At 44.6% G+C, this 16,772-nt stretch overlaps 1 protein-coding gene across 1 annotated transcript in view; it reads right to left on the reverse strand.

Annotated features, from left to right (window-relative positions):
- GNA15 (G protein subunit alpha 15) overlaps window positions 1-16,530 on the reverse strand; it is a 22,612-nt gene extending 6,082 nt beyond the window's left edge. The window contains exons 1-6 of the mRNA XM_015824641.2: window positions 16,404-16,530; window positions 11,409-11,593; window positions 9,601-9,755; window positions 5,205-5,333; window positions 4,313-4,442; window positions 2,550-2,703 (exon numbers count right to left, since the gene is read on the reverse strand). Of these exons, the coding sequence (XP_015680127.2) occupies window positions 2,550-2,703; window positions 4,313-4,442; window positions 5,205-5,333; window positions 9,601-9,755; window positions 11,409-11,593; window positions 16,404-16,530 (880 nt within the window). The remainder of the gene's footprint in view (window positions 1-2,549; window positions 2,704-4,312; window positions 4,443-5,204; window positions 5,334-9,600; window positions 9,756-11,408; window positions 11,594-16,403) is intronic.
- Window positions 16,531-16,772: the final 242 nt, after the last annotated feature.

Raw genomic sequence — 16,772 nt, forward strand, 5'->3', positions numbered from 1 at the left:
TTGCCTTCATCGCCTCCCAGGCCAGGCATGAAATGGGTCTACTTGGTCCTTGGCTAGAGTGGCCTTAAAGGTCCCTTTGCTTTGTAATCAAGGTCAGCTTTGTAATCTGCAATGCCGGTGAGGCTGCAAATGCACCCATTTCTTTGATGGGAAGACAGGAGACAAATTGCAAGAGAAACAGCTGGGGAATGGGAATGGAGACAAATCAACTAACCATGGTAGCAATGCTGACTGTCTGAGGGAAACATTTTTAAAGCTTGCCCTAAAATTCCTGTGCCCATTTCGGCTCATCTTTTTTTCTGAAGGGATGCCTAACATATACAGCTGCTGCAAATTATTATTTTTCCACCGCAAAGCGTCTTTTCATCTTATTCTCATGAATGTATGACTTAAGCAGACTGGGGTTTTTTTTTACTTCCTCTCTTTGGGATTGGGCAATTTACAGGAGCAAATTTAAAGAAATCATATTTTGAAGGATGATAGAAACCTCATGAATTGGGTTCCAACAGAAGACAATATTTGCAGCTCAGATTTGAACTGTGGGGTCCTTGGTGCTCTCTGAGCTTGGTTGTTTTCTTGCAGACATTTCATTACCCAACTAGGTAACATCATCAGGGCTATTGGAGAGTGGGGTTTGCAGAAAGGAAGAGGAGGAGGAGGACTGTGGGGTCCTTGGTGCTCTCTTGAGCTTGGTAGTTTTCTTGCAGATGTTTCATTAGCCTAACTAATCTCTCAGTAGTGGGATTCAGCCAGTTCGCACCTGTTCAGCAGAATTGGTAGCTAAATTTTGCTGAGTTCAGAGAACTGGCTTAATGCACACTGCTTCCGGAAGTCCAGTCTAGGCCTCGGAGGTTTGGAGGAGGCCTCCCAGGCCTAGAACAGCCCGCCGGAAGTGCATGGATGCCACTTCCGGAATTCCATTTTTGGCCTCTGTGGCCTGGAGGAGGCCTTCCAGGCCTAGAACGGCCCACCGGAAATGTGTGGATGCCACTTCCGGAAGTCTGTTCTAGGCCTCAGAGGCCCAGGCCTAAACCCAATAAGAGAACCGACTGTTTAGGTATTTGAAAACTGGATTTACCTCCTTTTACAGGTAGCCCTCGACTTACAACCACAATATGAGCCCAAAATTTCTGTTAAGTGAGACAAACGTTAAGTGAGTTTTGCCCCATTTTTACGACATTATTTGCCACAGTTGTTAAGTGAATCACTGCGGTTATTAAGTTAGCAACCTGGTCGTTAAATGAATCTGGCTTCCCCGTTGACTTTGCTTGTCGGAAGGTCGCAAATGGGGATCACGTGACCCCCTGGGACTCTGCAACCGTCATAAATGTGAGCCAGTTGCCAAGCGTCTGAATTTGGATCACGTCATCATGACGCTGTCAAAGTTGTAACTGTGAAAAATGGTCCTAAGTCCCTTTTTTTCCAGTGCTGTTGTAACTTTGAACAGTCACTAAATGACCTGTGAAGGACTACCTCTCGCTAGGTTTGTGATCTTAGATTTGAAAAGAAAATGACCCAGCAGGGGGCAGCACCTAACCCATCTTATATGGCCCTAGATTAGCTAAGCACAGGTAGACCTGGCTAGCCACTGGATGGGGCACCACCAGGAAATCACAAAACGTAGTCTGGACCGGGAATTTGGACATTGTGGGGGAAAGCTATGGCAATACATGCTTGCAATTTTCCCCTGAAAACTAAATGGATTTTTAGTAATGTTTTTGAGGGGGGAAAAGGATTTTACCTTTTAGATCAGGGGTGTCAAACTGCCGGCCCATGGGCAGGTTGCATCAGGCAGAGGCCACGCCCACCCCAGCTCCAGCAATGCAAAAAAAATTGCGATACATCACAACACGTCACGTGACGCGGCGAGTTTGACACCCGTGTTTTAGATAAATACAGGGTGTCTCAAAAATCTTACTGCAGTTTGAAGCTTTAATAAGCACAATTTTAAGCTGCAATAATAGGTGATTTCCAGAGATTCAAACCAGTTTTCCAGCCAAACAGCGTCTCTAATACGGATAGTCCTTATTTTACAACCTTTAGCAAGTGTTTGAAGTTACAATGGCACTTTAAAAAGTGACTTACAACCGGTCCTTGTGCCTATGACCACAGCAGTCACATGATCCAAATTTGGGTGCTTGGCAAACCAGCATGGATTGATGATGGTTGCGGCGTTCCGGAGTTATGTGGTCACCACTTATGCCCTTCCCATCCGGCTTCTGACGCCCTTCCCATCCGGCTTCTTAACGGCATGATTCACTTAGCAAACTGAAGTGATTTGTTGAACTGCTGCAAAAAAAGGCTGTAAAATTGGGCCCAATTCACTTAATGACCACTTAATGACCAGTCCCATTTGCGGTCGTAAGTTGAAGACCAACTGTAACTGAGGTAATGAAAGAGCACCTTTCCCAAAATTTAGGTGAGGGTTCAGATTAGGGAAGCAGGCCCCAGTTTGCACCAATTTGGCAATCCTTTTCTAAGAACGTGCCGCTTTGCAGACAGTTCCTCTCTAACCACTCCTCAACGCTGCCCAAAGCAGGAAACATTACCTGGGAAAGTGGGGAAATAGGCATCCAGGTCCGAGGTGAGAATTTTCTCCTCCAGGATGTCCACTTTATTGAGGAAGAGAATAATTGAGGTGTTCCAGAACCACGGCAGCTCCAGAATTGTCCTGAAGAGATCTAAACTCTCCCTCATTCGGTTCTGATAGGAAAGAGCAAAAATAAAAATAAAAACAATGGGGAAGCAAAGAAGGAGCCATCAAGAACAAGGAGCAGAAGTTTGTTCCAAAGATTCTGCAGACATTGGTTTGCTCAGAGAGACAACCGAGAGACATTTCAGCTGGACCAGAAGGCCAGACAATGTGCATAAATTCTGACAGAAGAGAATATTTGTAGTTTAGGGTTGAACTGTGGGGTGCTTGGCGCTCTCTGGGCTTGATGGCTTTCTTGCAGACGTTTCATGACCCAACTAGGTAACATTATCCACATGCTAGAAGGGAGTGAAGTTTCCAGAGTGAAGGAGAAGAAGGGAGGGAAACGAGAGGAGGAGGAGGAGGAGGACCGTGGGGTCCTTGGAACTCTCTGAGCTTGGCTGTTTGTTTTCTTGCAGACATTTCACAACCAAACTAGGTAATAGCAGTGCTACCTTGATGAGTTTTGTGGAGCAGTGGAGAAGAAGGAGAGGAAAAGAGAAGGAGGACTGTGGGGTCCTTGGTGCTCTCTGAGCTTTACCCAACTAGGTAACATCATCATTACCCAACTAGGTAACATCATCAGTGCTAGAAGGGAGTGGTATACTTGTATATAAACTGAGAGCTAGAAGAGAGCTCTTAGTTTACATACAAGTGGTTTGCTCTGGCTTACCACTGACAGGAAAGTCACGTCTATACAACAGAGAGTAAACATCACTTCATTTTAGCACTGATGATGTTGGGTAATGAAATGTCCGTAAGAAAACCATCAAGCTCAGAGAGCATCAAGGACCCCACAGTCCTCCTCCTCTTCCCTTTTCCTCCCCTTCTTCTCCACCACTCCACAAAACTCACTCATATAAATTCACAATATGTACAGTACACATATATACAGAGGGAGGGAGAGAGAGAGAATGTTGTTGTTGTTGTTGTTAATTGCGAAGTCGTGTCCGACCCATCGCGACCCCATGGACAACGTTCCTCCAGGCCTTCCTGTCCTCTACCATCTTCTGGAGTCCATTTAAGCTCACGCCTCCTGCTTCAGTGACTCCATCCAGCCACCTCGTTCTCTGTCGTCCCCTTCTTCTCTTGCCCTCCATCTTTCCCAGCACGAGGCTCTTCTCCAGTGAGTCCTTCCTTCTCATTAGGTGGCCAAAATATTTGAGTTTCAACTTCAGAATCTGGCCTTCTAAAGAGCAGTCGGGGTTGATCTCCTCTAGGACTGACCCGTTTGATGGCCTTGCAGTCCAGGGGACTCGCAGGAGTCTTCTCCAGCACCAGAGTTCAAAGGCCTCAATTCTTTGGCGCTCAGCCTTTCTTATGGTCCAACTTTCACATCCATACATTGCAACAGAGAATACACATACACATACAGACACAATCCTCTCCCTTAATTATCCCTCTATCCCAGGGGTAGGCAACCTTGGCCCTTTTATGACTCGTGGACTTCAACTCCCAGAATTCCTGAGCCAGCATGGCTCAGCATGGAAACCTCTTCATTTCTCCTCAGAATGGCTGGCTCAGGAATTCTGGGCGTTGAAGTCCACGAGTCATAAAAGAGCCAAGGTTGCCTACCCCTGCTCTATCCCCAAATATTCCTGTCTCAACACTGCTCCTTACTTCGCTATTATTCTCCTCCAGCGACTGATCGTACTCGCTCAGAGATGCCAAATAGATCAAGGCAATCACATTTTCGAAACAGTGGATCCACTTCCGGCGTTCAGTTTTCTGCCCACCAACATCAACGATCCTAAAAAAGGAGACATGAAAAAAAAATCTTTAGAAAAGACTGGACAGTCACTTGTCTGAAATGGTTTAGGGCAGGGGTAGGCAACCTTGGCTCTTTTTATGACTCGTGGACTTCAACTCCCAGAATTCCTGAGCCAGCATGGCTCAGCATGGAAACCTCTCCCTTTCCCCTCAGCATGGCTGGCTCAGGAATTCTGGGAGCTGAAGTCCACGAGTCATAAAAGAGTCAAGGTTGCCTACCTGTGGTATAGGGTCTCCTGTTTGAGCAGGGGGCTGGACTAGAAGACCTCCAAGGTCCCTTCCAGCTCTATTCTGAATTGATTAACATATGGCCACAATTGGGACCAGAATTTCCACTATTAAGCTAGTTTGTTGTTAAGTGAGTTATGACCCTTTTTTGCCATGGTTGTTAAGCAAATCACTGCAGTTGTTAAATGAATCATGTAGTCATTAACCAAATCCGACTTCTCCCATAAGTGCGAGGATCTCAGGGATGAGATTGCAATACATTCCCTTCTCGCCAGAGGGGGGCATTTTCCTATCATTTGTGCTCATGTGTTGCTCTTACACAACAACAATCTCTCATACTATGACCGACCCTTTCAGAATGTTTAATCTCTTGATTCTGACGGGGCTGGGCAACTATGGTTCCTTGATGACCTGTGGACTTCAACTCCCAGAATTCCTAAGCCAGCAGTTGTCCACCCCTGATTATTTCCTTGTGAAACAAAAGCGCTCGGAGATGAATCCTTTTTCAGCTTACCTTAATGTCACCTTTTGCATTGAAAAGCAGTACTCATTAATGCCCGTCGTGGGCACACGAGTTCTCAAGATATCCTGGGCGTTTGGCACGTACCCTTCAGAAGCAATGCGGTCCAGGTTCGATAGGAAGCTGAAAAACAGAGAGTGACAACTGTCACTCTGGGCAATGCACGGATGGAGTAACTCAAAGTTAATGCACACACCTCTCTGGTACAGTGCCTTTCAAACTTGGCAACTGTAAGATAGGTGGACTTCAACTCCCAGAATTCCCCAGCCTGCATTTGTAGACCAGCTCCCAGAATTCCCCAGCCAGCCTGAAATCTGGGGAAGTTGTGGCTGCTTCAGTGCTACTGGCCGCTGCTGTGCTGTTGTGGCTGCTATGCTATTGCTGTGATTACATGATCTCTGTTTTCCGCATTCTGTGACAGTTTCCAAGCCAGTCTAGTAATCCTTCACTCCTTCCCCACACCCAGCAGCAGCCGCTTACTGCCTGGTGGGAAGGGAAGGGAAAATTTCCAATGCTCCCTGCCAGATTCCCACAGGAAAAGTCAATGGGGAAGCCAGCAGGAAGTCGAAAGTACTACTGCTATTTTCCCCACCTGTGGTCATTCTGTTTCTCTGAAGTGATGACCCAACAGACAAAGGTTGTCCAGTTGGGTATACAAAATGCAAAATACAGGTAGCTCTTGACTTATGACCACAACTGGAACCAGGAATTTCCATTGCTAAAGAAAGGGTTGTTAAATGACTCGTGCCCTACCTTACAATTTTTGCCGCATTTCTTAAGCAAAAGACTGCAGTCATTAAGTGAATCGTGCAGTCGTTAAGCAAATCCAGCTTCTCCCATTAGTTTAACTGTCAGAAGCCAGCTGGGAAAGTCACAAAGGGCGATCAGGTGACCCTCCAGGACGCTGCAACCATGGTAAATACATGCTGGGTGGCCAAGCACCCAAACTCTGATCACAGGATTGTGGGAATGCTATGACGGTTGCAAGGTGCGAAGTTCGATTGCAAGTCATTTTTGTCAGTGCTGCTGTTACCTCAAACGGTTGCTAAATAAAAGATGGTAAGTCAAGGACTTAGAGGTGCAAAGATTGAGAAACACACTGATGTGGATGTTACATAAGCTAGGAGAGAGGGTTGAGCCTTACAGCCGAGGGTCAGCCTACAAATGCAAATAGATTACAGGCAGTCCTCAACATGTTCACAACCGAGCCCAAAATTTATGTTAATAATAATAATAAAGTTGGAAAGGACCTTGGAGGTCATCTAGTCTAACCCCCTGCTCAGGCAGGAAGTCCTATACCATTTCGAATAAATGGCTGTCCAGTCTCTTCTTTAAAACTTCCAGTGTTGGAGCATTCACCGCTTCTGGAGGCAGGTTGTTCCACTGGTTAATTGTTCTAACTGTCAGGAAGTTTCTCCTTAGTTCCAGGTTGCTTCTCTCCTTGCTTAGTTTCCATCCTTTGCTTCTTCTCCTGCCTTCTGGCACTTTGGAGAATATGTTGACCCTCCCCTCTTCTTTGTGGCAGCCCCTGAGATATTGGAAGACTGCTATCCTGTCCCCCCTCGTCCTTCTCTTCATTAAACTAGACATACCCAATTCCAGCAACCGTTTCTTATATGTTTTAGCCTCCAGTCCCCTGATCCTCTTTGTTGCTCTTCTCTGCACTCTTTCTAGAGTCTCAACATCTTTTTTACATCGTGGTGACCAAAACTGGATGCAGTATTCCAAGTGTGGCCTTACCAAGGCCTTGTAAAGTGGTATTAACACTTCACGTGATCTTGATTCTATCCCTCTGTTAATGCAGCCTAGCACTGTGTTGGCCTTTTTGGCAGTTGCAGCACACAGCTGGCTTTTATTTAGGTGATTGTCCACTAGGACTCCGAGATCCCTCTCACAGTTACTACTATTAAGCAAGGTACCCCCTATACTATACCTGTGCATTTGGTTTTTCTTGCTTAAATGTTGCTAGCTGAAACATTTTTGTTAAGTGGGTTTTGCCCCATTTCACGACCTTTCTTGCCACAATTGTCAAGTGAAGCATTGTGGTTGTTAATAACAAAAGTCAAGTCGCATGATCCCTGGACATTGCAACCGTCATAAAAATGAATCAGTTGCCAAGCGTCAGAATTTTGATCACATGACCATGGGGATGAGGCAACGGTCGTAAGTGTGAAAAACGGTCTTAGGTCGCTTGTTTCAGTTCTGTTGTAACTCTGAACGGTCACTAAATGAACTGTTGGGAAGGTAACAGCATTCTGTGCACCTCTGTGTATAGTCATGTATGACCAGAGGAGTGTCCACCTTGTAGAACTCTATTACTATTACTATTATCCTTCTCAACTTTCCTAGTACCTGTTTCCTTAGCTCCTTATAACTACAAGTAGTCCTTGACTTACAACATTTCATTTAATGACTGTTCAAAGCTACAATCTTATTGACAAAAGTGACTTATGACCATTTTTCACACTTGCGACCGTTGCAGCATCCTCGTGGTCACGGGATCAAAATTTGGACACTTGGCCACTGACTCCTATTTACGACCGTTGCGGTCTCCCGGGGTCATGTGATCCCCTTTTGCGACCCTTTGACAAGCGAAGTCAATGGGGAAGCCAGATTTGCTTAATGACCATGTTACTCACTTAACAACTGCAGCGATTCACTTAGCAACTGTGGCAAGAAAGGTCGTAAAATGGGGCAAAATTCACTTAACAAATATCTCATGCAGCAAGAAAAATTTGGGGCTCAATTGTGGTCGTTAAGTTGAGGACTATCTGTGTAACTTCGTTGATTGTATCTTATGATTTATGTTGACTGCTTTTATTGGTACCCTATTATGATTTATGTTGATTGCATTTTATGATTATGATCACGATTTATCACTTGTCACTTGTGTGTACGCTGACAGCTTATGTGTCCAGTTCATATTTATTGGCCAATTTCACTTGGCCAATAAAGAATTCTATATTCCATTCAATTATTTGAGAGGCTGCCACAAGGAGGAGGGGGTCAATTTATTTTCCAAAGTACCAGAAGGCAGAACAAGAAACAATGGATGGAAACTAAACAAGGAGAGAAGCAACCAAAACTTCCTAACAGTGAGGACAATCAACCAGTGGAACAGCTTGCTAGCAGAAATCGTAGGCGCTCCAACACTGGAGGCTTTTAAGAAGAGACTGGATAGCCACTTGTCTGGAATGGTATAGGTCTCCTGTTTGAGCAGGGGGCTGAACTAGAAGACTTCCAAGGTCCCTTCCTATTCTGATTATGATTAGATATAGATGATAGATATATAGATGATAGACATAGATGAATGGTAGAGATGATGATAGATATAAAATATAATGATAGATATAAATAGATAGATAGATAGATAGATAGATTAGATAATGATGATGATGATGATGATGATGATGATGATAATAATAATAATAATAATAATAATAATAATAATAATAATAATAATAATAATAATAATAATATAAAGTTGGAATGGACCTTGGAGGTCATCTAGTACAACCCCCTGCTCAGGCAGTAAACCCTTTACCATTTCGGACAAATGGCTGTCCAGTCTCTTCTTAAAAACTTCCAGTGTTGGAGCATTCACCGCTTCTGGAGGCAGGTTGTTCCACTGGTTAATTGTTCTCACTGTCAGGAAGTTTCTCCTTAGTTCTAGGTTGCTTCTCTCCTTGATTAGTTTCCATCCGTTGCTTCTTTTCCTGCCTTCAGGGGCTTTGGAGAATAGCTTGACTCCCTCTTCTTTGGGGCAGCCCCTGAGATACTGGAAGACTGTTATCATGTCCCCCCCGTCCTTCTCTTCGTTAAACTAGATATACCCAATTCCAGCAACCATTCCTCATATGTTATAGATAGATAGATAGATAGATAGATAGATAGATAGATAGATAGATAGATAGATAGATAGATAGATAGATAGATAGATAGATAGATAGATAGATAGATAGATAGATAGATACAGATGGATAGATGGATGGATGGATCGACAGACGGACGGACGGACGGATGGACAGACAGACAGACAGACAGACAGACAGACAGACAGACAGACAGACAGACAGATACATAGGGTCTTCTGCTTGAGCAGTGGGCTGGACTAGAAAACCCCCAAGGTTCCTTCCAGCCCTATTCTGATTCTAAAGCTGGCTCCCTCAGCTAAGAAACGGAGAAGATCACCGCCCTTAGAATCGGACACCACTGGACGGGGGAAACCTTTACCTTTAACTCACATCCACTGTCCATTCAGGAAGCACACAAATCATTGCACCGCCACGGTGCCAAGCATTCCAACACAACTGGTAACACAACACAACACAAGGTAAGAACATGCGCTGCTTGATGGAAACTAAGAATGAACTAGATTAAAGGAACCCACTAGGACGTTGAATCGAGCAGGTGGAATTCGCTTCGCCTCTTATAACAGGTCCTGATGCCAGCATCCTCCCAGAGGCCGCCGATGATCCGGGCGTGATGGGGCTCCATGGAGACCACTGTATAGGCATCCACGTTCAGAAGCAGCCGGGCCTTTTGCTAGAGGCAGAAATGAGCGAAGCATAAAACGTTGGGGTAGGAAAATTCTATAGCAGGGGTGGGGAACTGTGGCCCCTTTATGACCTCTGGACTCCAACTCCCAGAATTCCCGAGCCAGCCATGCCAATCAAGAAACTTTCCTATCCTCCAAGACAGAGGTGGGGAACTGTAGCCCTTTTATGGCTCGTGGACTCCAACTCCCAGAATTCCTGAGCCAGCCATGCTGAGGGGAAAGGGAGAGATTTCCAAGCTGAGCCGTGCTGGCTCAGGAATTCTGGGAGTTGAAGTCCACAGGTCATAAAGGGGCCCAGTTCCCCACTTCTGTTCTAGAGCAGGGGTCTTCAAACTTGGCTCTTTTATGACTTGTGGACTTCAACTCCCAGAATTCCTGAGCCAGCATGCGTCAGCTTGGAAACCTCTCCCTTTCCCCTCAGCATGGCTGGCTGAGGAATTCTGGGAGTTGAAGTCCACGAGTCATAAAAGGGCCCAGTTTGAAAACCCCTGTTCTAGAGGAATAATTCAGAGGAGACCCATTTCACTGAAAGCTACCTACTGAAGGACAGTGATCATGGAGGTGTGAAGTGATTTCAGGACAGCGATGGTCTATTTGTCACTACAAGTAGTCCTCAACTTACAACCATTCATTTAGTGACCGTTCGGACTTACAACAGCACTGAAACAAGTGAGTTGTGACCCTTATTTTTCTGATGACTTTCTGACAAGCAAAATCTATGGGGAGAGCAGATTCACTTAACAATCGAGTAACCAGCTTCACAACTGCAGCGATTCACTAAAGCAGCGGTGGCAAGGAAGGTCGTAAAGTGGAGCAAAACCCACTTAGCAACTGTCTCGCTTAGCAATAGAAATTTGAGGCTGAATTTCGGTCAAGGACTACCTGTATTAACCAATATAGGGGGAAAAATAGTATCTCCATGTTTATAAGGAGTAATCCTTGAGTTACAACTATTTGTTTAGTGACCCTTCAAAGTTACAACAGCACTGGAAAAGTGACTTACTACCAGTCCTCACATTTATGACTGTCGTAGCATCCTCACGGTCACGGCATCAAAATTCAAGAGCTTGGCAACCGGCGTGCATTCACAAAACTTGTGGCATCCCGGGGTCATGTGATTGCCATTTTTGACTTTCCCAGCTGGCTTCCCACAAGCAGTTACTGGGCGGAGTCAGATTCACTTAATGGCCACGTGATTCACTTAACAACCGTAGTGATTTGCTTAACAATCATGGCGTAAAATGTCGTAAAATCACGAATGACTCATTTAGGTCAACCGTCCCGCTTAGTAACAGAAAGTCTGGTCCCAATTGTCATAAGGCAAGGACTACCTGTAGGACGCTGTGAGAAATAAGATGTACATAAAGTAGACAAAACAAATAATTCCAGCCCCCTCTCAAATGATCTATTATATAAAACTAAAAATATTTCAAGGATGCAGGGAAAAATGGAACCTCAAAAAAAAAATCAACCCCATTCCTTCATTTTTAATACATAAATACATACTAGTTGCCAAGGGTCTAAATACTGATCAGATGACCATGGGGTCATAAGTCACTTTTTTCAGTATCGTCGTAACTTCAAACTGCCCCGGATTGTAATGGTTGTAAGTCGAGGACTCCCTGCATGTAGATACTCACTGCATTCTCCTCCTGGGCATAAGGAATCTGAAGACTCTCCATTGCTTTGATGATGGCCTGGATAGAGGTGAAGATGTTTTGATAGACCACTTTGGCAAAGTCCTTCCGTTCGTCCTCCGTGAATCCCACTCCGTGGATAATCCTCATCTGCTTGATAAAGGTACTTTTTCCACCTTCCCCAGTGCCTGATGGGTAATGCACAAAAGACACAAAATCAACAACGCAAGCTCTTGGTTTTCCAGTAGAATATCTGGCCTCCAGGTCTAGTTCAACGTAACAGAATAACAGTGCTGGAAGGGACTTTGGAGGTCTTCTAGTCCAACCCCCTTTGTACGGAAGCCCAAATGCTGCAGCATTGTCCTGACCATCATCATCATCATCATCCATCACTAAAATGAACCACAGTCTCATAGAATCAAGATCACGTGTTAATACCGCTTTACAATGCCTTGGTAAGGCCACACTTGGAATACTGCATCCAGTTTTGGTCACCACGATGTAAAAAAGATGCTGAGACTCTAGAAAGAGTACAGAGAAGAGAAAAAAAGATGATTAGGGGACTGGAGGCTAAAACATATAACGGTTGCTGGAATTGGGTATGTCCAGTTTAATGAAGAGGGGGGACATGATAGCAGTGTTCCAGTATCTCAGGGGCTGCCCCAAAGAAGAGGGAGTCAAGCTATTCTCCAAAGCGCCTGAAGGCAGGACAAGAAGCAACGGATGGAAACTAATCAAGGAGAGAAGCAACCTGGAACTAAGGAGAAACTTCCTGACAGTGAGAACAATTAACCAGTGGAACAACCTGCCTCCAGAAGTTCTGAATGCTCCAACACTGGAGGTTTTAAAGAAGAGACTGGATAGCCATTTGTCCGAAATGGTAGGGTTTCCTGCCTAAGCAGGGGGTTGGACTAGAAGACCTCCAAGGTCCCTTCAAACGCTGTTATTTTGTTATTCAGAGCAACAAAGATGATTAAAGGACTGGAGGCTGAAACATACAAAGAACGGTGGCTGGAATTGGGTATGTCTAGTCTAATGAAGAGAAGGACAAGGGGTGACATGATAGCAGTCTTCCAATATTATTCTGTTATTAAGTCTGGCCATTTTGCAAGGGTTTCCTTTCATGGTACCAGATGCTCAAAGGCACTTAATCGCCAACGATTGATTGGTTTCATTTATTTAAAACATTTATAGAGCTGCCTATCTTACAGCCAACCTTCTTATAACCACGAGGCTGGAGGTGATAGGAAAAAAACTTATGAAAGCACAGATCAACAACACAAGAGACCAAATTCAGTCTTTGGGGAAGGAAGGAACGAGTGCTTTGATGGCAAAGTTCCTGGTTTACAGGGAGAAATTTGCTGATTTGGAACTTGGTCACTTCAGTTTTAAAAAAGGAGAGAATAAAAAACAGGAAAATATTTCTCTAGTATAGTATTACTCAACGTTATCAATTTTAAAGTGGGTAGACTTCAGCTCCAAGAATTGCTCAGCCAGATTTGTGGACTTCAGCTCCCAGAATTCTTCGCCCAGCATTTAAACCAGTGCTTTTCAACTTTAGCAACATCAAGGCGTCTGGATTCCAACTCCCAGAATTCCCCAGCCAGCCTCTAGACCAGGGCTTTTCAACCTTTTCACCCATTGTACCACTTTTGGGATATGGCAACATCCGAGTACCACCAGTCGCCTAGCAAGATGTCAAAAACTTGATGACCCCCCCCCAAAAAAGGAAAAAAGTGATAAAGTACAGGTAGTCCTCGACTTACAACAGTTCGCTTAGTGACTGTTTGAAGTTATAATGGCACTGAAAAAAGTGCCCCCCAAGCCACAGCCGAGCAAGACACCTGCCTGCCCACCCGGCGGCGCTCTTCCTCCTGTCCGAGGTTTTCATTGTTGTGAGCATTTCTGTTGAGGATTGGCAGCGGGGGTGGGGTGGGGGGTGTTTGGTTTTTATTCCCCCCCCATCTGCTGGGTGGTTGCTGCAGGTTTTGGCCACTTCACATGACCCTGGGACACTGTGACCGTCATAAATATGAATCAGTTGCCAAGCATCTGAATGTAAATCACAAGACCCTGGAGATGCTGCAACCTTCCAGCTTACTCAACCTTCTGGAACGAACTACCCCCAGAGATCCGGGTGATCCCGGATCTCCCCTCCTTCCGCCGCGCCCTAAAGACATGGCTTTTTCAACAAGCGGGTCTGGCCTAGGGAATTTTAGTGGGGTTTTTAAGGGTATTTTAAAGGTTAATTTTAACGATTGGCCGCTTCAAATATTTTCTTTTAATTTGGTTTTAATGGATATTTATNTAGAGTAGAGTAGAGTAGAGTAGAGTAGAGTAGAGTAGAGTAGAGTAGAGTAGAGTAGAGTAGAGTAGAGTAGAATAGTTGGAAGGGACCTTGGAGGCCTTCTAGTCCAACCCCCTGCTCAAGCAGGAAACCCTATACCATTTCAGACAAATGGCTGTCTAATCTCTTCTTAAAAATTTCCAGTGTTGTAGCATTCACAACTTCTGGAGGCAGGTTGTTCCACCGGTTAATTGTTTTAATCGGGGTCACTTCCAAACCTAAAGTGGAAATCTGTGCCATTCTCTAACTAGCTAACATCTCACTTCAGCTAGCGGAACCTGGCTTGTTCGTTGTCTCCTTTTCAAAAGCATCCTCGTTGCAACTGATACCAAGCCAAGGGCTCCTAAACCTTTTATTCAGCTGCTTTAATCTTCATGAATCCATAAAAATGGAGGTGGGGTTAACAATAATATTTGCAACTGTGGCAGTAACGTTTGTTGGACTTTGGCACATTACTCATAACAAGCATTAATCCTGAAAAACGCCTCAGACAAATTGTGTAAACACTCAGTTTTATAGGCGTGTGTTGGCTTTTAAACGTAAAGCAACAAATAGGTGCTTCATCAGACTGGGACAGATGAAGTTTGGGCTTTTTTACTGGTGCTTTTTTTACAGTTTGGGAGGAAAAACAATAGTTTGTCAGCTTTAATGTTCGGCATTAAAAATAAGCGGAACTTCCCTCATGGCGTTGCAGCCGCCATCTTGACTTTTTGAACATCCTGTGGCTGCAGGAAGTCTATTTGCTTGATTGCTAAAATTAATGCTAACATTTCTTTGCCCAAATTTAGTATTTTGCTTCAAGTTTTACATTTTGGATAGTTGGAGGAGAATTGCCCCCAAAAAAGGGGATCTGGAAGAATTCAGAACAGGCCTTCAAATCATTCTTCTTCCTTCTATTCTATAGGTAGTCCTCAATTTACAATCATTCAAAGTTACGACAGACCCCCCTCCACACACACACAAACGCTACTTACAACCCGATTCCATAGTGAAGAATGGATTCGCTTAACAAATATTGTAAAGATGACCCACTTTACAACTGTTATGATTTCCGACTATAATTGCCAAGCTCAATTATGGTCGTAAGTCAAGAACTAGCTGTAAAGAATACATGAATGACGCAGGAAATCATTATCCGCAGAGTCTGATAGATGATAATAATAATAATAATAATAATAATAATAATAATTAATAATAATAATAATAATAATAATAATAATAATAATAATAATAATAATAATAATAATAATAATAATAATAATAATATTGGAAGGGACCTTGGAGGTCATCTAGTCCAACCCCCTGCTCAGGCAGGAAGCCCTATACCATTTCGGACAAAAGGCTGTCCAGTTTCTTCTTAAAAACTTCCAATGTTGGAGCATTCACCACTTCTGGAGGCAGGTTGTTCCACTGGTTAATTGTTCTCACTGTCAGGAAGTTTCTCCTTAGTTCTAGGTTGCTTCTCTCCTTGGTTAGTTCCCATCCGTTGCTTCTTGTCCTGCCTTCAGGTGCTTTGGAGAATAGCTTGACTCCCTCTTCTTTGTGGCAGCCCCTGAGATATTGGAAGACTGCTATTATGTCCCCCCTCGTCCTTCTCTTCATTAAACTAGACCAGTGGTGGCGAACCTATGGCACGGGTGCCAGAGGTGGCACTCAGAGCCCTCTCTGTGGGCATGCGCGCCATCGCCCCAGTCCTAGGCCTTCAGTTGGGTTTTATAAAACCTTTTCACTTTAGGCCTCTGCCACAGTATGGGGGGAAAAAAAGGTTCAATCAATCAGTCAATTTCAACTTCTCGCGGGGAAAAAAAAAATCCTGCAAAGTTGGAATTGATTGATTGAACTTTTTAGTCCCACCCAGTCTGCCGTTACCACTGCAGCCACGCCCAGCCAATCGGGCCGGCACCCGACGATGCATAAGTGGGTTTTGGGTTGCAGTTTGGGCACTCGGTCTCTAAAAGGTTTGCCATCACTGAACTAGACATACCCAATTCCAGCAGCCGTTCCTTATATGTTTTAGCCTCCCCTCCCCTAATCATCTTTGTTGCTCTTCTCTGTACTCTTTCTAGAGTCTCAACATCTTTTTTTACATCCTGGTGACCAAAACTGGATGCCATATTCCAAGTATGGCCTTATCAAGACATTCCCCAGATAATGAGGAAGAGGGAAAAGGAGGTAAATTATTCTGCCTGAGTGCTAATGAAAGATACTCATACCTATGACTATCTATAGCCCAAAATACCACATACCGGTAGTCCTCAACTTACGACCACAACTGAGCCCAAATTTTCCGTCGCTAGGCGAGACGGTTGTTAAGTGAATTTTTCCCCATTTCACAACCACAGCTGTTAAGTGAATCCCTGCAGCTGTTTTAAGTTAGTACCACGGTTGTTAAGTGAATCCGGCTTCCCCCGTTGACTTTGCTTGTCAGAAGGTCGCAAAAGTGGATCACTGACCCCAGGACACCGCCACCGTCATAAATACGAGTCAGTGGCCAAGCGTCTGAATTTGGATCACGTGACCGCGGGGATGTTGCAACGGTCGTAAGTGCGAAAAACAGTCACAGTCCCTTTTTTTCAGCGCCGCTGCAATTTCGAACGGTCGCTAAAGGAACTGTTGTAAGTCGAGGACTGCCTGTATAGTTGTGTACTCACCCAACAGGAGCAATTTTAATTCCCACCGATCCCGTTTCTTCTGCTCTTGAAGCAGTCGGCTGATTTCTTTGTCAATCACCATGGCGTTTTTCTCGTCCTCGGACATAAAGCACAGGCACCAGACCATGGTGCTTCTCCAACAGCTCCAGATTTTTCCAAAAATCAGAGGGAGGACCCCGAAATCAGGATTTGGAACAGGAACGCTGGCTGAGTCCTTCCACCACGGAGCAGCGTGAGCGGATGAGCATCGATCTGTGGAGAGTGGCGTCCAGCAGAAACTCTTCTGGAGATCAAATTTCAGCCTGAGACAAAAATTTGGTGGAGATCCCAGGGATGCCAACAATGTGGGTGGGGCTATTTTCACTCTCC

This window comes from Protobothrops mucrosquamatus, unplaced genomic scaffold (assembly GCF_001527695.2).
Source record: "Protobothrops mucrosquamatus isolate PMUCROS unplaced genomic scaffold, P.Mucros_1.0 scaffold2302, whole genome shotgun sequence".
Taxonomy (NCBI): domain Eukaryota; kingdom Metazoa; phylum Chordata; class Lepidosauria; order Squamata; family Viperidae; genus Protobothrops; species Protobothrops mucrosquamatus.